Raw genomic sequence first — 23,580 nt, forward strand, 5'->3', positions numbered from 1 at the left:
ACGAGCACCAAATTGGAATAAACAAACATAAAAAATAAAAGAATTTAGTGCAATGGAAGAAAACAAAAAGAAATAAATAAATTCAGTAAGGCCTGGAGGGTTGGTGTTAACACCAACTTGTTCTTCGTTTGAAATTTTTTTAGGCCTGAATTTTGGTATTTTATAACCATCAATACAACATTAAACAATATTATAACAACTTTAAACAATAGAAATAACATGAAATAATAGCATTAAACAATCTAATGACATGAAATCACAATAAAATTAAATTTTGTATAAAGTTATGAACATGAATCTACCATACTTATTTCATTTTCAATTGTTCATAAAGAAAACACATAACATACGAGTTTAAGTTAAGACTAACCTGAATGTGGATGATTTTGTTGTGAAATCTTTACAGCGGACGTTAATTCTCTGAATAAATTTAGCAATTTTTGTTTCTCCCTCTTTTGTGTCCAAATTGAATATTTTATAATGGTTTTCTCACTGGTTTTATGTTTAATCACGTGTCTTTTCTGATGAAAAAATTATTTTTTTCATACTGCAGAGATTTCTTTCTCACTTGAAAGTTGAGAAAAAAGAGAGAAAAAATTACAGAAAAAAGGAAAGAATCTATATATGGGTCATGTCAAAAAGGGTATTTTGGAAAAGTAGATTACTATCATAGTATATTTATTTAAGTTTTGAAATGAGTAATATATATGTATGTACGGATTAAAATAAAGGTAAAAATTTCAATTTTACCCTAAGGGAAAGTTTGAGTATGGGAATAGGCCGAACCTTGGATGGGAATAAGTCTTTTGGCCAAAGAAATGAAGGGCAGAGATGGAGCAGGCAGAATAGCGAATGAACGAAGCATTATTGAACGGAGAAAAGGGTATGGGCAAGCAACACTAATTACTTCCATTTGCCACTTCCAATCCCATCCACACCCAAACGAAATCCAGATAACAACACAATCTAATCCCATATCCAATTCGCCCTTACCACGTGTCGATAACCCTCTCTCTCTCACTACACATCTTACCGATTTCCACTTCCCAATTAACATTTCACTCTATTCTCTCCATCTCTCTACACATGATCACTCGACTGGACGATGTGCCACTGCAACATCACTCCTCCTCTTTCCCATGCCACAAAACCCAATACCCGCTCTGCCACCGCTAACACCGAAACAAAGCCTTCAATTTCTTTAAAACCATCTCGTAAAACCAGAACCAAACGCCGAAAACCAAAATACCTCTGTCTTAATTTGAAGCTTGGCCATCAGAAGAAGAAGAAGCCGCAAACTTCTAAAAACGAGACCAAAATGACCAACAAGCTGCATCAACAACAGCTCACTCTCTTCCCACTTCACCCCGAAAACTTAGTTGAAGACCCTAAAGATTACATGCACGGGCATGAGAATGAAGATAACAACGTTGTCGCCAGCTTCCTCTTCGATGCCACTACGGATAGCTCCACCACCCTCAACGGCTTGCTCATTTCCACCACCTCCGAGCAAGACAGCCCTCCAGAATCGCCGTTATCGCTGACGTTTCCGTACGGCGAAGATCGTTGTGGGGACAGTAATCACGGGCTGGTACAAACGGCCATGAGGTGTAAAGAGAGGGACGCCAGTGAGGAGAAGTGGGTGAGTTACAGTGAGGTTGTGGAAAGTAATAAGATTGTTGTTAAGGAAGAGGAGGTGATGAGTAGTAGCTGTATCGAAGATCATGATCGGGATGATGTAGATGAAGCTGCATGGTGTATGGAAGAGGTACAGGGGCAGAATAGTAAAACGTTATTGGCATTGAAACTTGATTACCAGGAGATATTGAATGCTTGGTCTGATAAGGGTCCCCTCTATGTTGACGGAGAGTCCCCACAAACTGTTCCCCAATTGCATGATGCCACCGTAAGATCCATTTCTCTTCTTCATCATCGATCAATCAATCATACATACATATGTATGTGTATGCATGCATGTGTATGTATGTGTATGGTATCATGCAAGCATCTGATCTGATTTATTTGGATTTATGATGATGAACATGAACTTGCATTAGTTGCATGATGGTTCTGTTGTTTAAAGTATCAGTCCTGTAGTGTCAGTGGCTGGGGTTGCTTTGTTGGGTAGGTCGTGGGGTTTTTTTTTTCGGCATGGGAATATTTAGTCTTGGGCGTGTACTTTTCGGCTTTTTTGGGGGGGCCAAATATTTTTAGCCAGCAGTGTTATGGCACAACTCAGTGTGGCCTGCATTATTTTCGCCCATTCAATAAAAAGACATTCTAAATATGATTCGTTTGAATAATATTTTATTTAAAAAAATAATTATTATAAAAATAAATTATTTAAAATATTATTTTACTTAAATATAATAATAAAATAATAAAATATTATTTATTTAAATATTTTTTAATATAATTATTTTAAAATATTCTTTGTATTATTGATTATATTAATTAAAAATAGAGATATTTTTGTTTTAAAAAATTAGTTAGTAAAGATAAAATTATGATAAAATCAAGAATTATTAGATAAACTTTTAATATCAAAGGTTGAGGTGGTAATTAAATTATCTTATATATTATTTATTATATTACTATTAGTAATAAAAGATTAAAAAAAGTAATATTTATAATAAAAAATAAATTAGAAAAGTAATTTCTAAATACTTGAACTGAAGCCCCCTCGATAAAATCATGTTCTATATGTGATGAAATTTATTATGCTTATTTATATAAGACATCAGCATATACATGATAGGGATAAGGACTTTGGTGGATGATGAAAAGATGATATGGCAAATGCCATAACAAATTTTTTCTTTTCTAATAAAAAATGATTGGAGGGCTTGATAATGATGATGATGATTATTGAAGTTTGGGTGTTTATGTTGAGGTAGGTGCCAATGGATGCGTGGAGTAACGTTGGTAATTTGTGGAGTGTGCCTGAAATGACTACCACTGATGGCAGCGATGCTGTAGGAGGCAATGAAGGCTGGAAGAGAGAACTTAGAGAGGCAGGTGTTTTGAGATACAAGAAGAAAAGGCAAAATAGGCTCTTCTCCAAGCGCATCCGATATGAAGTTCGAAAGCTCAATGCCGAGAAGCGCCCTCGCATGAAGGTACCCTTTGCACCATTCTTGCTAATTTATTTCCTTTCGATCCCAGTGTACTAATAAAATAAATTCAACTATATCTTTGCAGGGTCGATTTGTGAAAAGAAGTTCAGAAGCGTAAATATTTGGAGTGTTGTTGCTTAGAAGAGAGTGGTAGTGGGATTGTTTGGAAGGTTTTTCTTCTCATTTTTATCTCATTTCTTGCTCATTTGTTGGATTATATATGCATGCATGTTGCCAAATAGCATAAGCATAGTTTTGTCATCCACCCATTATGAAAGAAAGAAATAAAGATAAAATCAAATGATAAAGAGTAGTGTGAAGCTGCTGCTGGACAAGAGAAATGCCAACTTTGTCATAGTAGATATACTTCTAACTCGATAATATATTCGGGGTTTTATAAGTGTAACAAAATCTCAAACTCAAATCTTCTATCTGAAAGTCTTAGTACTCTGTCAATTTTGTTAACCTTTGTTAGTTCTAATATATTACAAGTTACGAGTTGAACGTAAAATATATGTTTTTAAATGGTAATATGTATGATTCTTTTACTGTATTGTTCTGTGATTATGTATGTGCAATTTGTGGGAGGTATCTTAAATAATGCAAAACATAATCAGCATCATAACTAAAACCAGATTGAAAAAAAAGAAGAGAAGTTCTAGTATCAGAAACCCAAGTTCGAAGTTCAGAAAATTTTGGAGAGAAACAAAGATGGTGGAGGTGTCGGGAATTTGAAAAAAGGTAATTTAAAACAAATGGCTGATTGAAGAGAGTGGCTTGGTTTAATGTTTATCAATGGCCATATAAGTATTTCCCACCAGAAGTTTGATGATATAAATTTTACACAAGTTTGAAAAGTTTATTTTTACACCCATATGTCAAAATTAGATTTAGTTTGCACATTGTACAATATATAATATGGTTAACATCAATTACACTAATAATAGTGTATACAAATTATATTTTATCTTAACGATTAAATTTTTTTTCTTCTTCAATTTTTCCCCCAAATTGGTTGATGTATGATTGTTATCGGCATAACAAAACACAATTTTAGCCAAATCACACCCAAGAGTTCTCGTGTATGATTTTAAACCAAATTTAAAACTCGATTTGAGCTTAAATTCAAACTAAATATAAATTTAAGTTTCATTTTATACAAAACAAACTAAATTCAGTTTGAGTCAAATCTAGCCCTTATACCAGTTACAGGGAGCAAAGGGCTATAACTCTATGCATTTCTTTTGCCTTAAGGTATAACTTGTCTTTTCGTTGGTGTTAGTATTTTGTTGTAATGGAACCCGCAACCCAGGGATAAAAAGACAATGACTCAAAAGCATTTAATCTATACTCTTCTGGAAGTCTAATAAAGTAATAATATAAAAATATTCAATACCATTGTTCATATTCAATCATTCAATATTCAATAATGGGCCCAAGAGCATTTCCCACCTGGACTTTATGAAATGGAAGGGATCACCTCTTAAGTTTGAAATATTCATTTTCTCACCTATCATTTATTTCTGTTAATAAAACTTGTTATATAAAAATTAAAAAAAAATGTTATTTTGCATTAACCTTAAAAAATAACTGTTTAAAAAGACATTTATGTAATTTCTTCTATTTAAATTTAAAACCTAATTATAATGATTTTTTTTTTAATTCCTCTCCCATTCTTTTCTCTTCTTCATCTTTTTTCTTTTGGGTGTATCTCTACTCCTTTTTTCTTTTTTTCTATTTTTGTTGCCAGTGATTCATTTCACTACATTGACCTTGGAATCTCATCACAAATCAATTCACATTAATGAATGGTAAACCTCTACACCACCTCTTAAACTTTCTTCAACTTTATTTAATCTGTTCTTAGTCCCTTCAACAACAACATAGATGGTATTGGGAGCATCTATGGAACCTATCGTATCAATAAAGTTGTAAAGAATCATTGAAACTTGAGATTGAAAAAAAAAGTAAGTGATGATAACAATGGAAGTTGAAAAAGATACCAAAAGAAGAAAGAGAAAGTTTTCATTGTCAAGAAAAGATTGACGAGTTAGATTCAATGTAAGAGATTTGAGTCTAGCCATGATGTATAATTTGAATATGTGTGGGTTTGTAGGGAGGTTTATGAGCTAGATCCGGTGTTTAGAGATTTGAGTCTAGCCATGATGTATGGTTCAAATATATGTGGGTGTGTAGGGAGGTTTATTGGAGCCAAAGACTGAAAATTTGGCAGGATGTTGCTTGCAATTGGGTTATTAGGGAGATTTTATGATTTCAATTTTTTGTTTTATAATAGTGATGATGATAGATTAATTGATTATTTGGGAGGATTTTGGGGATTAACCAAACAAAGACCATTTTCAAAGACATATGCGGAGATGGAGGACTTGTAGGTGGATTAGCTACTAAAAAAGGTGGACAAGAGTATGTTGGTGGAGCAGATGCTAGTGGTGGTGGAGGAGAACTCCTTGGTGGATTAGATACTTGGTGGTGATAGAGCAATGAACTTGATGGTGGAATAGATTCGTTTAGTAGTGAAAATAAACTTCTTGGTGGATCCGATACAGGGGGAGATGATGGTGTTGATATAAGTGAAATAGATTGTTGAAGAGGTAATAAGGAGAAGATGTATAACTTGTGATGGGTATTTTAATGATTTCAATAAAAAACAATAAATTGGTAATTAAAATTAGTATTAAATATGTATGATTGTTTTGTAATTTCATTAAAAATGGCAAACTAGTAATTCACATTGAAACAAAACAAAATTTATATATGAAAGTATATGTTGGGTAGATAAATAAACTTTTCAAACTTAAAGGACAACAAATGTCGTTCATCTAAGTTGGGGTGGAACATAGTCATTTGGCCTCAATAATGTTACCGAAGGTCTTAGAACACACTACATCCCTCATCCAAATCACATTACAGTAAAAAGAACCCCCAAGAAATTTCAGGAATCACCTTTCTGTTCTTATAAATACACGCCCTTGAACACCAGAACATACACGACGCAATATAATATTTCATCCATCATCAACAAAATTCATCATGTCGCTTATCCCAAAACTGCTGCTCGGTGATGAACCCTTTGACCCCTTCCTCTCAGTGGTTAACAAGTGTCCAGTCCTCAATACTCCGACTGACTGGAAGGAGACCCCCGACGCCCATGTGTTCACGGCCGATCTCCCAGGGCTGAAGAAGGAGGAGGTGAAAGTTGAAGTCGAGGAAGGTAGAGTGCTGCAAATAAGCGGGGAGAGGACCGTGGAAAAAGATGATAAAAACGATACGTGGCATAGAGTTGAACGTTGCCATGGCAAGTTTCTTAGAAGGTTCAGGCTGCCGGAAAATGCCAAGATGGATGAAGTGAAGGCGTCAATGGAGAATGGAGTGCTTGTGGTGACGATTCCTAAACATGAAGTGAAGAAACCAGAGAAGAAAGTGATTGAGATTGAAGAAATCAAGGGTTGAGAAATTACTGAAGGGTTGTGTGTGGTTGATTGAAATTATAAATGTTTGTGTTGTGTTGTGTTTGCTCTAAGTGTGGTTTCCTGTTTTCTCTGTAATGTTATTCTGCCATATCCATGCAAGGTACAATTAATAAAGTGTAATATATATATATATAGATATATATATTTATATTGATAGTATATATTAAGAATTAGTGACTAATATTTTGATAGTATATATTGAAGCTGCTTATCAACCTGGTAGCCTTGGTATTTATACAACTTGCAAGGATCACACCAAGATTTTAGTGGGCTAATTTTAAGGGTTAACTTGAGTAGTTAAAGAGAAAGCCCCTTCCTAAAATGACAAAATTTGCATAGTATGAGTAAAGAGATGTATTTCTATAAAAAAAATTAGACCTATTAGCTTAGAATTGAATAGTTATCATGCAAGATGAACTCCTAATAAATTTGATATAATGATTATTGGTCTGATCATTGTACTTAAGAGTTTATCGGTCTAACAAGTTAAGTTGGGCTCTCGATTATAAAAAAGAAAAGAAAAAAAAAAATTAGTGGCTAATAATTTGACGAAATTAGGTGAAATCATTTAATGGTTGTAATTTTTTACCTTAAGAATATGGAATGTAGTAAGGTTATAGTTGCCTATAAATACCATGATTCATTTATCAAAATCTATCCCCCATCACAACCCAATACACAAGTCTTTCCTTTCTCTTGTATTCTCTCAACATGTTTTTCCCTGTGACCGAAAGTGTTCATTGTGCTCTCCCAATTTTAGAAAGATTGTGTCATTGTAATTCTTTTGTGTTCTAAAAAAAATCTTTCTAGTCTTTGCCTGTGAATGTTTTCGTCATAATCAATTGAGGGTTTTACCACATTTATCTTGTGTTTGTTATTCCTTGTTATTATTGATTATCATTCCAAATTTACACTGCAAGTTGGTTTAGTCAAATTCCCAACACCAATGATGTGGATTTTCACCGCATAGATTAAGCTCATGTTTCTTTTGTTAAGATCTTGTTGTTCCCTTTCATACAATTATACAGAAATTTTTTGTTAATAAGAAATTTTATTTGAGTTGGACTATCCCTTTGGGTAAAACCAACTGCAACGAGCTGATCAAATCTGAATTTAATAATCGGTCTTATAATCAATAAATTAAAAATTTAATCTTGAAATATAATTAGAAATTTATATCCTTTTATATATATAACCTCCTCTTATATTTAATCCACAACCACAATATGAAAGATATCATCAATTATAAAAGAGTGAAATTCCACAATGAAAACAAGCTTACATTTTTATTGTTAGTTGTCCTTACCTCTCGTCTCATGTATTTTAATTGCAATCCTTTCAAAGCACATGCATGGCAGCCGGCGTAATCAGAGGGTAAACAATCTCAGGACAAATCAACCTTGGAAAATATGGCTTTATTAATAGTAGTTAAACAAATCTGTTCAGCATTAATCGAGGAGCTATCTCAGTACCGAAAGAGATATTCTAGAAACACTACAAATCAATCCGGTTCTCTTGCTTCCCCAGTGTGGCCCTATCACTGACTTCAATTTACCAGGCGCTTTTGCATCCCCAATGTAGGCCAGTGATTGATTGACTATTAGCTGATTAAGTAATTAGATCTTTGTTATGCCCAATTTGGCTGCCAGAAGAGATTAACAGAGCTGGAATTTCACAGATTTTACTTACGTTACCTTGCTCAAACTGGATCTTTTTACCAATGAGCTTAAGCATTTGAGGCCTCCTTTCTTTTCGTTTATGGTTGGAAGTTGAGTATTATTTATTGGCAGTCACTTTTGCCTTGAGCATTCTAAATTTGAGAACTGAGACTAATACCCATGTTTCATTGTTAAAATCTCAAGTGAAAGGTATAAAATTTAGATCTACATTAAAAAGTATATATGAGTTTTTAATATGGGGTTTATATAGTTTTGGGCCCTCTAATCTTAATCACTAGTTTTTTTTTTTTTTTTATAGGGTTTTTCCAAGATTAATATCATTTAATATTAGAGTCATCATCACATATTTCAGTTATAATTATACAACGTAGATGGTGATATTGACATTGTAGTATTTGTCTATGACTAACAAGAAGATAGTGTACAACCAATCTACATAGACACTAGACTTACGGAGCATGGTGATATATTGAGATCTCAAGTGTAAAGATATGAGACTTAAATTCATATTAGAAAACATATATGAAATTCTAATATGATGTTTATATGACTTTTGACTTTCCAATTTCAATCGCTAGTTTTTAAAGTAAAGTTTTTTTAAAATTCATATCATTTGGTATCGAAATTATCATCACATCTTTCGATTGTAATCATGCGACATAGATGATGACAAACAAGGAGATATGTTAGAATTTTAAGTATAAGATATGAAACTTGATTCAGGTTAATAATATAAGTTGCTAATATAGATTTATATGATCTTGAGGTTTTCAAATTTAACCGTTAACTTTGTAAGCTGTGATTCTTCCTAGGCTTATAGCACTCACTCTTTGAAATGCCCTGGCCTTTGGTGTGCTGCAATCTGATTAGTATATTTTTCTTGTTCGCGTGCACTAGTGCATTTGTAAACATAAACACACAGAGAAAATTAAACATTGATTAGGACATTAATTAATTTTCATTACATGATCAGGAATCAACATTTTTATAAACATAGTAATAGGAATTGCATCAGCTTACAGATAATAAATTGCCCCCTCACATTAATTAATAATACAACTTAAATTAAATAAATCCTAAACTAATTACTAGTGAACAAGAAGAATCCCTTCCCCACAATATTTTTGGCAACTTCATTTGGTGGTTAGCGAAGATGTACCAATGAGGGTTTTTTTAATTAGTGTTAATTATACACTTACTGTCGTATAAGCAGTCTCCATGGGTTGGCTTCTTCCTCTCAGTCCATGCAGCTTCATCTCCTTGATAGCTGGATCTTGTAGCAGCAGCACCTTGTCCTTGTCTCTAACACCAACCATGTGTAAATATTCATTGTCTTCTCTCTCTTTCCCTTTGAACAACAGCCTTTGCTCTCTTGGTTCCAAGCATGTTACCAGTGACAGTATCATCTTCAGTTCTCCTGGAAGATTTTGATTCAAAACAAAAATTCCAGTCATTCCCCACCAAACAGTTTTAGGAGATGAAGATGAATATGAGAACTTACCGAAAGTTGAGGTTGCTTCAATGGAAATATCATGCCACTTAGAAACATTTGAGACTCTGAGAGTGATGGTGGCTTCCCCTACACTGTCTCCACTTTCTCTCTTTTGAACAAGCATTCCGCCAGGCCTAAGTTCCCATTTGATTTCACTAATGCCTCCATACTCCTTTGGACTGCTAGTTACAGTTGATGCTGCTTTGATATTGTTGCTACTATTGCTGCCACCGCAACCGAGCTTAAAACTTCCAATGCAGAACCCTTTTGACCTCAACTTGATCATTTTGTCTCCCTTAATTATAGTTGAAAGCCTTCTACTCTCTTCTGAACAGGCTCTCTATTTTAGAAAACTCTCTAGTAAAGGGGAGAAGAAGGGGTGGGGGCTAGGTGGTTATATAATAGTGAGAGGTTTGAATAAAATAGAAAAAAATGGAGACTTGGAAAAGTGAAGGACAAATGAGATGATGACATATGGAGTGTGATATGGGCAAAGTTTCTTCTGCTGATTTTATGGGGGGCTCAGGCACATGGGGATGGTTACTTTGGAACACGCCTGCTTGATTGACGCCCAAACACAATCACAACAAATGGGCAGTTGGATCTCTTCATAAAATACGTAGGCTATATTTTTGTTTTACAAATGATTAGGACTTTGTTCGGACACTGCCAAATTAAGGGCTTGTTTGGATAAACCAGAATCAAAGAAAGAGCATATGTCTAGTAGGTTGCCTCAAAGTAGTTTGAATGAGAAATGAGGAAATTATATGTACAAAATAGAACAGGTTTAATTTATTTAATATAGTAATTGATTGGTAGACAAAAAAAGATCCAACCGTTCCTTTTTGCCTTATTTTTCTTGTGAACTTTTCTTTTTCACTTTTAACTACCTTTAAAGCCTTTCCTTCTTTCTCATTCCACTCTTTCATGGAAGATTACAAATGATAAATTTCTTATTATCAAATGCGTCCTGAGTTTTAGGAATATTAGATTTAGAAATGATTAAAGAGAGCCCATCTTTTGAAATAATTACTCGTTAATGTATCACCTCACCTCCTATTGTATGATCAGGATCCAGAAACAATGAGCAATTAATTATATATCTAAGCATTTCCCCATTCTTTGACAGAGAGAAGGCCCCTGACAATATTTTCTTCCGCCGGAACTTTAGGTCCTGGGCCCTAGATCTCCTGTGTTTGATGGAATAGATGTTACATATAAAAAGAGAGAGTTGTTTGTCTTTAGTTGCTTCTTGTTATTTGACTCTAACATATATTTTCCGGTGGGTGGCTAACGATAGCTCTGGGGGTTTTCTTTTTGTATCGGTAGTTGGCCAATCCTAAAGGCATCAACCCATGTGGGGAGAGTTTAGAATGTTACTATCAAAACCTTCCATATGGATGAACTAGTCCACACCTATTCGATTATTCTATTTCGGTATTTCTTGCAATCACGGTATGAGTTTCCCAATTTTAGATACATGTTCATGAAACTTGATGACTTTTTCCCTAAGTGGCTGATTAACTAGCAAGCTTGGCTAGCCACCACCATCACTTCCAAGTAGTATAATATATATTAACCAAAGTCATTTATATAACTTCACATATTGCAGGTTTTGAACATCTGGGATATTCCCAGAATTCTGATATTCAGATGGGTCAAAGAGATTTTTCTGCTTCACTGATTGCCTTGGGGATTTAAAGTTTTAAACCCATGTTATCTTCATGTGTTCAGTTCGATGGCATATGCAGAGAAGCTAGGATTCTCAATCAGTTTTGAGTCTACTTGTCGAATTCTTAATCGAAAGATGATTAAAAAAATTATTTAAAACAGTTAAACTTCGGAGGTAACACGTGAAGATATGATATCTAGGGACGCATGCAAAGTGAAAAAAATACAGCATGAGATAGAGATCTTCACGCCCCCACAGGATTTGCTGCTTGTTTGGAAGCCATGCCTATAAAGAAGATATAGCCAGAGATTTTATGCGCATCGATGCCATTTCAGCCTCAATTATACAGTCTTTGCATTTCATGCAGTTGCCGGACTTATTTTCCATTTCTTATCGGGTGCATTATTCTATACATTATATATATTTGTTTTTATTTGGATTGGTATTTTACATATTTTCATTTGTCAATAGCCGTGTCTGTTTCTTTTTATTTATTTTTATTGACCAATTTGTTGTCTTCCTGTGTTATTCTTGTTTGTTGCTTTCTGATTCTCCTTTCTACCTATTCAAATATGATACTCGGGCCTTTGAATTTGGGCCTAGGCCTTATTCCATGTTGTTCTAGGGTTCATCACTTTTACGCAGTTAGCCTGAGTCTAGAGAAAGGTAGAACCCATGGACCGTTGAAAAAAACGACGTAGTTCATAGCTTTTCCTCTGGTATCAAATAATCAATTGAGTGGCTGTGACAAGAACACAGAACAGCGAACACCAAAAACCCATTACTCGACTTCATTCTAAAACCTCCATCTTCAAGGTACGAATTTCATCTCTTTCAGTGTGACCCAAAAATAATCGCTGTATTATATACCAAAAACACTAGGTACTGTCACGGTTTCACTAGTGCGTAACATAGAAATTATATGAGAATTGGAGGTTTACCGGGACTTAGCAAGTAACATGTTTTGTTGCTTCTCACTTTTGTATTTCATATATGGGTTTTTCTGCTTATATTTATATTGAGGAATACAAGATGCAGGCTTTAAGTGTGTGTTCATCCAAAGCGGGCTATAGTGTAGTGCCTCCGTTGTCTTTAGAAGTTGGTTCTTCTAGTTTTTTAGGTGGAAGAAATAGAAGCGTTGGACCCGTTTGTGATAGCAGAAACACTGGTTTCTTTTTAGTTTCTAGCAGGTCAAGGTTTCGCTGTAGTGGGGTGTGTTTTAGCGGCATAAAATTTGATTCTAAATGCGGTCTAATATCTAGATTATCTAGTCTCAAGCTGGCTATCTTTTGTGAGCCAAAGAAATGCTCTTTTAGCATGCCAGTCATGTTGTCTTGGGCAATGGAGGAACGAGAAATTGGAAGTGAATTCCTTATGGTTGATGGGTTTTCTGAGAAAACTGAGGGTGACAATGTTGATTATCCTATTGTAGATATGGTGGGAAATAGTGATGGAAATGTTGAAGAAGAAAGTGAAGAAGTTGATATTAAGAGTGAGAGCAAAGTTGGAGAGCAGGAGAGTTCTAGGCTTGATGTTAAGGCCTTGGCACAGAGTCTGTGGCTTGCTAAAACAGTGAATGATGTAGAAGAGGTTCTAAAGGACACGGGTGATTTGCCTCCTCAAGTATACTGTACCATGATTAGAGGTCTTGGCAGGGATAAGAAAATAGAGTGTGCAATAGCTCTTTTTGAGTGGCTCAAGAGAAAGAAGAAAGAAACTGGTGATGCTGTTGGGCCTAACATTTTTTTATATAACAGTCTATTGGGTGCAATGAAACAATGTCAACAATTTGGAGAATTGAAGAGAATTATGAAGGATATGGATGAGGAGGGGATTGCTCCTAATGTTGTGACTTACAATGCCTTGATGGCTATTTATATAGAGCAAAGAAAAGCAACCAAGGCCCTTAATGTTCTTGGGGAGATCCAACAGAAGGGCTTTACTCCATCTGCTGTATCCTATTCTAAGGCTTTGTTGGCTTACCAAAGAATGGAAGATGGGAATGGGGCATTGAAGTTCTTTGTTGAATTTAGAGAGAAATATCTGAAAGGTGAAATAGGAAAAGGTGATGGTAAAGATTGGGAAAATGAGTTTGCTAGGCTTGAGAATTTCACCATGTGTATTTGCTACCAAGTGATGCGGTGTTGGCTTGTGAAGGATGAAAATCATAGCACCAATGTGTTGAAACTTTTGACAGAAATGGATAAGGCTGGGCTTCAGCTTGCTCGGGCTGAATTTGAGCGTCTTGTGTGGGCTTGTAACCGTGATGAACACTATGTTGTTGCCAAAGAATTGTATGCTAGCATTAGAGAAAGGTTTGCTGAAATAAACTTATCTGTCTGTAATCATTTGATTTGGTTGATGGGAAAGGCCAAGAAGTGGTGGGCAGCTTTGGAGATCTATGAGGATTTATTGGACAAGGGACCAAAGCCTAATAATATTTCATATGAATTAATTGTCTCTCAGTTTAACATTTTACTTAGTGCGGCTGGAAAAAGAGGAATTTGGAGATGGGGTGTTAGGTTGCTCAACAAGATGGAAGAAAAAGGTCTTAAACCTGGAAGTAGGGAATGGAATGCAGTTCTTGTTGCCTGTTCCAAGGCTTCAGAATATTCTGCTGCTGTGCATATATTTGAGAGAATGGTTGACAACGGTGAAAAACCCACAATCATCTCCTATGTGGCGCTGCTTAGTGCCCTTGAAAAGGGCAAGCTTTATGATGAAGCCATCCGGGTCTGGAAACATATGCTCAATGTCGGTGTGGAACCAAACCTTTATGCCTACACAATTATGGCTTCAGTTTTCAGTGCAAAAGAGGAGTTTAATAAGGTTGAGCTGATATTCCGGGAGATGGCTTCAACTGGTATTGAGCCAACTGTCGTCACATACAATGCAATTGTCAGTGCATGTGCACGCAAAGGTAAGAGCGGTGCAGCATATGAATGGTTTCACAGAATGAATGATCACAACATCTCACCTAATGAGATCACTTATGAAACGCTGATCAAGGCACTTGCAAAGGATGGTAAACCAAGCATTGCGGTTGACTTATATTTGAGGGCTCACAGTGAGGACCTTAACCTCTCTAAAAAGGCTTACGATGCAGTTGTACAATCCTCTCAATTCAACAGCTCAGCTATTGATTTAACTGTTTTAGGACCTCAGCCACCAGACAAAAGGAAGAAAGTTGTAACTTGGAAGAGTTGAACGGATTTCTGTCACTTTGCTGATTTTCCCCAACCATTTGATAGAAATGAAATTTACACACCCCACAAACAGAAGGAAACCATTAGATAGTTATCATGAATTTATACAAATTCTTTTTCACATATCATTGCATATTCAATTTGTTCTAAATCAATCTCTTCTTTCTCTTTTAAGCTTTCTTATGGAAGTCACCTCCCCAGAATCTGTAAGCTTTTCAAATTTCAGTCTTTTGAGTCTAGCTACCAATCAATGGTTATGAAAAATGAGAAGGCCAATGTTCAAATCTTCCAATGACTCAGGTTCCAGTATATCAAAAGCTGATACAACTCACCATGTTGTTGATTTCTGAGTGTCACCCCAACTCAGAGAGGACCCAACTAAAAGTTTGACATTCGACATGGGAACCCAATCATGCTGCTTGTCATTGAATCATATATAGGCTACTTTTATGTTGTCAAAGGATGGATTATCTTTGAAATACCTGCAATAGGCTATGGATATGTCTAATGGCCAGACTCCACAAATTACCATAAAGAAGATCTGTTAATCTCAATTGCTATTAAATTTTCTTTAAGCTTTTTGAGCCGCAGGTGCAAATCACTGACTTTTTGCTTCATTATCAAGCAAATGAACCTGTCACATGCTGGCAGTGGGCAAGCCACCAATACCAATAATAATGCGGGAATGAATTAAAGATATTTTGTGCCATTCAGTGAGTTTTCCCAACGGTTAGATTATTGAGTCAATACATCGGTATACTTTTATGCTCACATGCCATCATCCAAAATAAAATTATACGAAATTATTTATACAAATTAAAATAGTAAGTTATAAAAATTAATAAAACTAATACAATATTAAAATTTTTAGAGAGGAAATTTGAATTTAAACCTTTATTATTATATTTTAAATTTATCTATTCAATCAATACAAAGAAAGATTGGGAACAAGTTTTAACCATGCTCATTTGGATTCACGTGCTAAAGTTAAGAAAATGCTTCACTATGGTATGTGCTTTTATCCTTGTTAAAGTTCATGTTTATGATTGATCAATTATAAAAAGTAAATTTCATCAAATAATCATATTATAAATTAAGGTCAAAGTCGTCAATTACAAACGAAATATTTGGTTTTTACGGTGAGGAGAAAATCTGAAAATTCTTTGTAAAGAGTCACCAGTCCAAAGAGGATTAAAGAGCCACCATTGTCCAAATTCAAAACCACCGTCCCTGGGTAATTTCACGTCGAAGTCATGCCCGCCTCCGTGGTCAAATTAATACACTCGCCGCCTTTGTAAAGAGACGGATTAACACAAAAAATTATCGATAAAAATATTAATTAAATATAAGTTAAAAGACTTACTTAGTAAAATTTTAAAAATTTAAACACTTAATTTATATGTTATTAAAGCTAATAAAATTATTATTTAATTAATAATATTAAAAAAATAAATTTTTATCTTATTTTTTTAATTTAAAAAATTAATAATTTTTTTCAAAATTAAATTTTGAGAGGTTATATCTTCTTCCAAACTCTTCTTCGTTGAAGGTAAGAGTCGTTTTCATCGATTGAATCGACGAAAACAATTTTGGAAGAACAAAAGAGAAAACTAGAGGATGTTGGTTACCAAAAAGGGAGAGAATTTGTTAAAAAATTGAAACTCTAAGAGGAAATATAACATTACAAAATTTTATCTTAATAAAAAATTATTAATTTTTAAAATTTAATAAAAATAAATTTTTTTTAATATAATTAGTTAAATAACGGTTTTTAAAATTTTAAGAGTTTTCGCCATAAATAAATATAAACAGAGATAGAGTCATAGTCATTTTTGTTTTTGGCGTGCGTGATGATATGAAATGATTATGTAATTTCAATTTATATTAATATAATATTTTAAATTAAAATAAATTAATTATTTAGATATATAATTAAATAACTAAAAACTGTGTGCCGTGGCGTTGCCGTTTAAGGAATAAAGTTTGTTGCTTTATTTCCATCAGCATTTTATTTTGAAGGAAAGTATTTTCTCTTCTCTCCGACTTCAATCGAATCGTCATGACTCATGCCTCGCCTCGTCAACCCATATTGGTACCTTTTTCTTTTTTTTTTTTTCATTTTAAATTTCAACGCTTAAAAACTACTCCATCAACCTGAGCTTTTGTTTTCTCCAGTAAGTTGTAGTTACTGATTGGGTTTTTGTTTTGGTGTATATTTAAGGATTCACGGTGGAGTCTTTTACTGATTTGTGTAATGTGTGAGATAGGTTTACTGTCTGAAGTTTGTGGAGATCTAACGAGTTAGGAAATCAATGGAGCCACCCAGAGGTTTTTTGGCTTCTTTATGGAACTTTGTGCGCTTTCTTCCTTACTTCTTCGGGTTGCTTCTTCTGGGTGTCATTAAAGGTTTGTGTTCTCAAATTTTATTCCTTTTTTTATTGCTATATGTGTTGCTATGATAGTTCCTTTTCTTCCATTTCTATACTCAACTGGATTTGCCATTTGAAATGAATTTATTTTCATCCAACAGTGGATTTAATGTAGTCAGAATTTTCTATTCAAAATAATAGCTTTGGCCATTATATGGATAAATTATGTGAGATTTCAACCAGCTGATGTGATTTATGATAGTTTAAATGCGTATATGCAACATAATTCATGTCTTCTTGATGGCTTTTGACCTATGTACTAGAGAAAGTTGAATAATCAGGGAGTATTTAGTTATTAAATATACATCTTTGTGAACTCCTTCTAAATCAATTAACAATGAAGCATTGAACTGCATAAATGATGTTGCCTGACTTTGATAAAGCAATGTCATTTTTATATAACTCTTTGTTCTTTCAGGAATCATTTTCTTCCCATTTGTATGCCTTATCATGACAATCGGAAACTCAGCTATCATATTGGGACTTTTGCCAGTACATGTTTTCTGGACTTACTATTCCATTCTGAGGTTTTTTCTTAATCCTTCACCTTTACATGGGCATTGTGAACTATTTTCTAGTTATCTGCTCTTTATTTTGTTCATTTCTGGCAAGCAGAGCTAAACAACTAGGCCCAGTTCTGAAGCTTTTTATCTCCATATGCATGCCGGTTTTCTTCATTGTATGGCTGGTGGTTGGCATTGTTGGAAGTATCATAATGGGAGGACTATATGGCTTTCTTTCGCCAATATTTGCCACTTTTGATGCTGTTGGAGAAGGGAAAAAAAATAATTGGTTCCACTGTTTTTATGTATGTGTTGAATATCAAACTTCTTATTGTGGTATAAATAATTGTTTACTTGTTGGTTTCGATGATAGAGACTTCATTCACTTCCTTTCCAGGATGGAACTTGGAGCACAGTAAAAGGAAGCTTCACTGTGGTCAGAGATTTTCGAGATGTTTGCTTCCATTCATACTTTTCAGTCATGGATGACCTGCAGCAGAAAAAGGCAGATGTAAAATATTATGAGATAAGGTTTGCTGTTTGCTTTTGTTACTGAACTTCCAGCAATGAAATGGGCATAATCATTTATGATTCTTAAAAGGTTGTGTTGTAAACATTAGCCATAAAGTGATCCTGTCATTTTCATTTTTTGTGATAATTTTTTTTTTTCATTTTTGGTTTTTAGGTTTTTTATCTGACTCTTTTTCATTTACTCTGTCCCAGATTGCTCGATATTCCAGGTGCTACCATAGCTGGAGTGCTTGGTGTGCTGGTTGATTTTCCAGTGATCTCAGTTATTGCCATATGCAAAAGCCCCTATATGCTCTTTAAGGGCTGGCATAGATTATTTCATGATCTTATAGGTCGAGAAGGTCCTTTTTTAGAGACTATATGTGTACCATTTGCTGGTCTTGCCATTCTTCTCTGGCCATTGGCTGTTGTTGGGGCAGTTTTGGGCTCCATTCTGGCCACCATCTTCCTTGGTGCTTATGCTGGGGTGGTTGTTTATAAGGTTAGAATCTTATGTGTGGCTAATTATATTGCTTCTCATAGGTCTTACAAATGGAAAAATATTTGTTATAATTGCCGTTTATGGAAACTCTTGCAATGTAGCACTTGAAATGAACCACTACTGTTCTTAAGATTGTGTGAATGATTTGCCATTATACCATTTTTTACTCAATTAGTAATGCACACACACACCCCTCCCTTTTTCTATTGTGATACGGTATAGATGAAATTGCATTCTGGACTTCGGTTGAAGCCAATTGCATTTGCATTTCATTTTGTCTCCCAATAACAATCATAGTAGTCTATCATTTTGTTTTATTGATCATTATTATGTTAACATTTCAATTTAGCTAAAGTGTGGAAATTAATTGCAAGCTGATTTTCCTATTTGAGCTTTTTTCCTTAATGTACATGTTCAAAGTGTGCATGACATTGCATGTAAGTCTCCTATCCCATTCTTTAAATTGTTATGGTTTTTGGTCATTATGTCAGAAACCCTGAGATTATCTAAGATATGAAGATGTTGATTTAATACATAGATTGGATGTGAAATGTGATATGATTATGATTATGTAGACTTTGAATTTCAGGAGTCCTCTTTTTGGTTTGGTCTCTGCTATATTGTTGCTTCCTTGTCCATTTATGATGAGTACAGCAATGACATTCTTGGCATGCCTGAAGGATCCTGCTTTCCTAGGTTCAATTCAACACTCTAGTCAGTCCTGGTTTTGATTCATCCTACTTGACCAAGTTTGATATTGTTTCTAATGTTGACAGGCCCCGGTACCAAACGACAGAGCTGTCACCGACCAATTCTCTCAGGACTTCTTTCACTGAGTCTGACTCTTCTCAAAATCCTTCATTCAAGCCGACTGAATTTAAGCCATTTGAGGTATCTTGCATCTCGCCTAAAGAAAATGCTTATTGTTTGAAGAAATTCAGTATTGTAATTTTATGGTGATGTTCAGACTTAATGCTGTATAATTTGTAGACTTCCAAGTTATAGTTCATGTGTCTGTGCTGAATTGAAAAAATTGTTTTTTTAATTTTGTAGTTTCTTGAGGGCTTATTAAAGGAGTGTAAACGCCATGGGGAAATCATGATCCTTGAAGGACTAATAACTGGTAAAGATATTGAAGATGCCAAATCTAATACTGGTAGTAGAGTGATTAGCATTGGCTTGCCTGCCTATTGCCTTTTTAAGAAGCTTGTGCACTCTGCAAAACACAGTTCATCTGGAATATTGTTAGGTAAGTGGACTTTTTTTGTCTTGCCCCCAGGCATTCTCTTGTGTTTGCTGAGTCAGTGTCTATAAAGAAGGCACTTTTTTAAGATCGTTACAAGGGAAATTTTGGATTCTCCTTGTGATGAAGTTCTATTTTTTATCTTAACAAAATTCTAATATTGCTTTGTTCTTTTGTCTCTGATGCAGCTGATGATAGTGCTGAGATAACTACAACAAATAGACCAAAAGATGCCTTCTTTGATTGGTTTCTTAACCCCTTTTTGATAATGAAGGATCAGATTAGAGCAAAAAACCTTTCAGATGAAGAAGAGGACTACTTAGGCAAATTAGTTTTATTGTGTGGTGATCTTGCAAGGTTGAAAAATTCAAATGGTTACTCACCACCTGAATCTGAACATAAACGAGCTGAACTTGATGCATTGGCTAGAAGGTAATGATGACAAATCTTTTACTATTACCATTCTACAGTTCTTTTGATTTTCTCTTTTATCTGTTTCTCTATTTACCTCTTTGATTCTACAATGAAGACTGTTGGGACTCACCAATTCTATCTCAAGATATCCAACTTATCGGCGTCATTTTGATAATCTCATAAAGACCCTATCGGAAGATCTGGTCAAGAAGAATGGCGACAGTAAATCAGCTGATGGAGCTCAGAAAATACAAAGATCCAAAAGTGCATTTGCCCGGATCCAGAAATCATTTAAAAGGATAATAAGCATCAATGGATCTGATCAAGAGTCAACAGCAGTTGTTAGGGATGTCAGCATTGCATGATGGAGATGCTACTGTTATGTCAATTGCGTTCTCATCCTTGTATTCTTGTTGCTGTGCACATATGTAGAATAATACATTTCTTATAGTAGCTAGCACTGGGGGAGAACACAAATGCATTCAATGAATGAAATATAACAAGTTCCCCCACCTCTGTTAAAATTGCTTTCTCTATGTACAGCTTCTGGCATTACACATTGCCGTGACTGTAAATTAACATTTTTTGAGCCATTTATACCAACACAAGTAGACAAATAAATTAGCTATGTATTGTTCTGGCTTGTTTCCAGACTCTGTTTTACATTCCAACTTCATGTTGTCATTTCATCCTCTTCAGCCCCTTTGTGGACTAACCTTGTGTAGGAACCCTTGGGTTTTCTGGACATTGGATTCTCACCAATGTTTGTGTTACTCAAGCTGACTTTCTTGTTTCCGCTTTGTCCACTGCCGCTTGCCCTACAGATGCATTCTGATTCAATGAGGCCGGTCGATACTCAACGTCTTTGTTGTAGCATTTGACAGTTGAATTGGTACTCTATTTGCAGTTTTTTAACTATCTATTAACCGAACTGTCCAAGTCAAAAGAGTCCTATACCTCAACCGTTTCCCCCACTACTCCCATGTCCACCCCTCAAATTCAAAGTAACCAACTCTCTGCATCCCTTATAAAAACAGAAGCCCAGGTCTTAAAATAACTTATTCACCGCAACAATCTCTCTCTTTTGTGTTTTGTTCACTGCAAGAGCTTACCAATTTACCAATTATGGTTCGTTTATCCATCAACTCTGTCAATGTAATGTTTTTCTTGCTCACCATCTTCTCTTCTCTTCATTATCTCTCAGTTTCCCTTGAATTCCAAGTCGGCGGCACCCATGGGTGGGTTGCTCCTCCTGCCAATGACAGAAAAGTTTACAATGACTGGGCCTCCGAGAACAGGTTCCAACCTGGTGACATTATCCGTGAGTAAAACAAACGATCAAACAAAAACACTCATTTACACTTGAAGAATCAAAACGTAACCTTCTTCTTTCTCCTGTTGTGTGCTTTCCCATGTGCAGGTTTCAAGTACAAGAAGGATTCAGTTATGGAAGTGACAGAGGAGGAGTACAAGAACTGCAATTCAACCGGCCCCAAGTTCTTCTCCAACACTGGGAACTCGGCCTTCAGGCTTGATCATTCGGGGACTTTTTACTTCATCAGTGGAGTATTCAAACACTGTGAAAAGGGACAGAAGATGATTGTAAAAGTCATAGCTCATGAAGACTCTCCTCCAAGTGACCACAGATCTTCTGCAGTCCCGGCTTCTGGAGTTTGCAAACAAGCCATTGTTCTTCACCTTGTTTACGTTTATGTTGCTTCATATCTGTTCTAGTTAATTCATGAAGCTTGCTGCGTTTGTGATTTTTTCTCTTCAAGTATGTTAATTTGTCTAGTATACAATGTGCATGTTCTTATATATTTTTATGATGAATGCATTTCAAGACGTTCGTTGTATAACGGTTCAGACTAAAATGATTTCATTTTACAAAATTGATAACCCTTTTGTTCTAATTTACTTAGAATGCCACCAACGCGAAGACAAGTTTACAACAATCAGAGATGAGTCCCGTATAATGATTTTTTGTCTTCGTTGTATGAAGCAGGGAGGGATTTTAATTAAAATAACGTTATTTTTTTCAAACATATATACACTCCCAAATATTTTATTTTGAAAATATTTTTAAATTTTTTATTTATCTAATCGAGATAAAAAATAACATATTTAGTCGATTAACTAATTTACTCAACCAAACTACCTAATGATGATTGGTCTACCAACTTATCCGGTCATATTAATTGGCCGACCAACCTTAAATTCTAAAATTATTATTTTTTGAGATAAAATTAAACTAAAATATGATTATATTTATTTAATAAAAAAATTATTTAATCACACAATAATATATTATTATTTATATTCATTATTTTATCGTATTGCTAAAGGTAAGAAAAGAAAGTGTCATTTTTTCTGGCTTAGAGACATCACTTTACTATCATAAAAAAATAACAATAATAACAGAGTGGAATTATATGGTTAGAAGTTTTATACATATCCTCACCTAAATTTAAAAAAACAGGAAATTCAATCAAGAAGAATTCAAGCCAAATTACAGAGAATCTGCAAACTCTATGAATTGTTAAAGTTAAAAACACAAAGTCAAGTCCTCAGATAATTTTACCCACGTACACTTGAAGAAGAAAAGTGCAGTGCCCTCGTTCTCATCATCTTTCTTTCCAACTAGAATGCATCAAACATGAAGAGAATGAGGATTTCTGGACTCAGTTGGAAAAAATAAAAAGGAAACAACAGAAATATATATATATATGAAGACAAAGTAAAAAAATATTCATCCCATCATAAATTTCCCCAATTGCAGTCCCACAATGCACATGTGAAAATCTTCATACCACTAGGGTTTGTTTGTTTATAGCTCCAAAGCCATTGCCATTTTACGGATTTCAGAAACAGCAGAACCATTTTTTCTGCAGTTAACAAATTTATATGATCAATGAGGAAGTGAAATGCGTAAATGGTGATGGTTGCAGAAAGAAATGTGAGGCATACCGGTGGAGGATATTTATTAGGTTTTGGTATATTCCTTTGTGACGAAGGCTTGGCCGCCGATGCAGCTGTGCCGCTGGATTTCTTGTCATCTCTAGCCTTGGCAAATATGACTGTAAATCCGTCAGCCGACGCAGGATTATTGACATCCCACTCGCCGAACTTTGGCAAAGGCCGACCCTTATCTTGCTGTACATTGTACAGAAAACAAAAGAAAAATTCACATTTAGAAACAAATGGTAAAAAAAAAAAAAAAGCCAATTCACAAAGATTAGAATAGAATAGAAAAGACTGAAGATGGAGAAGCTTGCCGCGGCCATTAACGGAAATAGGAGGAGCTTCGGAGGGAGGGAAGAAAG

At 34.8% G+C, this 23,580-nt stretch overlaps 6 protein-coding genes across 7 annotated transcripts; 5 read left to right on the plus strand and 1 right to left on the minus strand.

Moving 5' to 3' along the window:
- Positions 1-988: 988 nt before the first annotated feature.
- LOC123195799 (zinc finger protein CONSTANS-LIKE 6-like) lies at positions 989-3,581 on the plus strand. The gene is made up of 3 exons (XM_044609640.1): positions 989-1,906; positions 2,898-3,119; positions 3,202-3,581. Exons 1-3 carry the CDS (start codon positions 1,106-1,108, stop codon positions 3,232-3,234), a joined length of 1,056 nt encoding a protein of 351 aa, XP_044465575.1. The 5' UTR covers positions 989-1,105; the 3' UTR covers positions 3,235-3,581.
- Positions 3,582-6,084: 2,503 nt separating this feature from the next.
- Positions 6,085-6,766, plus strand: LOC123195928 (class I heat shock protein-like). Its single transcript, XM_044609791.1, has one exon. It carries the CDS (start codon positions 6,168-6,170, stop codon positions 6,585-6,587), a length of 420 nt encoding a protein of 139 aa, XP_044465726.1. The 5' UTR covers positions 6,085-6,167; the 3' UTR covers positions 6,588-6,766.
- A 2,529-nt stretch (positions 6,767-9,295) lies between these two features.
- Positions 9,296-10,147, minus strand: LOC123197062 (BAG family molecular chaperone regulator 2-like). The gene is made up of 2 exons (XM_044611246.1): positions 9,788-10,147; positions 9,296-9,703 (listed from the first exon to the last, which is right to left on the minus strand). The coding sequence occupies exons 1-2, from the start codon at positions 10,062-10,064 to the stop codon at positions 9,474-9,476; spliced, it is 507 nt and encodes a 168-aa protein (XP_044467181.1). The 5' UTR covers positions 10,065-10,147; the 3' UTR covers positions 9,296-9,473.
- A 1,968-nt stretch (positions 10,148-12,115) lies between these two features.
- On the plus strand, positions 12,116-14,948 carry LOC123195625 (protein LOW PHOTOSYNTHETIC EFFICIENCY 1, chloroplastic-like). Its single transcript, XM_044609438.1, has one exon. The coding sequence runs from the start codon at positions 12,444-12,446 to the stop codon at positions 14,655-14,657; it is 2,214 nt and encodes a 737-aa protein (XP_044465373.1). The 5' UTR covers positions 12,116-12,443; the 3' UTR covers positions 14,658-14,948.
- A 1,681-nt stretch (positions 14,949-16,629) lies between these two features.
- LOC123195859 (uncharacterized membrane protein At3g27390-like) lies at positions 16,630-20,928 on the plus strand. 2 transcript variants are annotated; one of them, XM_044609720.1, is made up of 11 exons: positions 16,630-16,748; positions 16,924-17,062; positions 17,504-17,612; positions 17,701-17,893; positions 17,986-18,119; positions 18,312-18,600; positions 19,190-19,296; positions 19,377-19,491; positions 19,654-19,849; positions 20,032-20,275; positions 20,373-20,928. In XM_044609720.1, exons 2-11 carry the CDS (start codon positions 16,969-16,971, stop codon positions 20,620-20,622), a joined length of 1,731 nt encoding a protein of 576 aa, XP_044465655.1. In that variant the 5' UTR covers positions 16,630-16,748; positions 16,924-16,968; the 3' UTR covers positions 20,623-20,928. The 2 variants fall into 2 exon arrangements, with proteins under 2 accessions (XP_044465655.1, XP_044465656.1); XM_044609721.1 differs by having other exon boundaries at positions 16,671-16,830.
- Positions 20,929-21,053: 125 nt separating this feature from the next.
- LOC123195860 (mavicyanin-like) lies at positions 21,054-22,111 on the plus strand. Its single transcript, XM_044609722.1, has 2 exons — positions 21,054-21,578; positions 21,678-22,111. The coding sequence occupies exons 1-2, from the start codon at positions 21,383-21,385 to the stop codon at positions 21,989-21,991; spliced, it is 510 nt and encodes a 169-aa protein (XP_044465657.1). The 5' UTR covers positions 21,054-21,382; the 3' UTR covers positions 21,992-22,111.
- Positions 22,112-23,580: the final 1,469 nt, after the last annotated feature.

This window comes from Mangifera indica, chromosome 14, assembly GCF_011075055.1.
Source record: "Mangifera indica cultivar Alphonso chromosome 14, CATAS_Mindica_2.1, whole genome shotgun sequence".
NCBI lineage: Eukaryota > Viridiplantae > Streptophyta > Magnoliopsida > Sapindales > Anacardiaceae > Mangifera > Mangifera indica.

Coding starts and splice junctions, on each gene's coding strand:
- LOC123195928 (XM_044609791.1), top strand. CDS start 6,168: ATGTCGCTTATCCCAAAACTGCTGCTCGGTGATGAACCCTTTGACCCC.
- LOC123195799 (XM_044609640.1), top strand. CDS start 1,106: ATGTGCCACTGCAACATCACTCCTCCTCTTTCCCATGCCACAAAACCC. Junction 1,907..2,897: donor CCCAATTGCATGATGCCACC/GTAAGATCCATT, acceptor ATGTTGAGGTAG/GTGCCAATGGATGCGTGGAG. Junction 3,120..3,201: donor AGAAGCGCCCTCGCATGAAG/GTACCCTTTGCA, acceptor ATATCTTTGCAG/GGTCGATTTGTGAAAAGAAG.
- LOC123195860 (XM_044609722.1), top strand. CDS start 21,383: ATGGTTCGTTTATCCATCAACTCTGTCAATGTAATGTTTTTCTTGCTC. Junction 21,579..21,677: donor CCAACCTGGTGACATTATCC/GTGAGTAAAACA, acceptor TCCCATGTGCAG/GTTTCAAGTACAAGAAGGAT.
- LOC123195625 (XM_044609438.1), top strand. CDS start 12,444: ATGGGTTTTTCTGCTTATATTTATATTGAGGAATACAAGATGCAGGCT.
- LOC123197062 (XM_044611246.1), bottom strand. CDS start 10,064: ATGATCAAGTTGAGGTCAAAAGGGTTCTGCATTGGAAGTTTTAAGCTC. Junction 9,704..9,787: donor TGAAGCAACCTCAACTTTCG/GTAAGTTCTCAT, acceptor AAAATCTTCCAG/GAGAACTGAAGATGATACTG.
- LOC123195859 (XM_044609720.1), top strand. CDS start 16,969: ATGGAGCCACCCAGAGGTTTTTTGGCTTCTTTATGGAACTTTGTGCGC. Junction 17,894..17,985: donor ATTGGTTCCACTGTTTTTAT/GTATGTGTTGAA, acceptor CTTCCTTTCCAG/GATGGAACTTGGAGCACAGT. Junction 19,297..19,376: donor GAAGGATCCTGCTTTCCTAG/GTTCAATTCAAC, acceptor TAATGTTGACAG/GCCCCGGTACCAAACGACAG.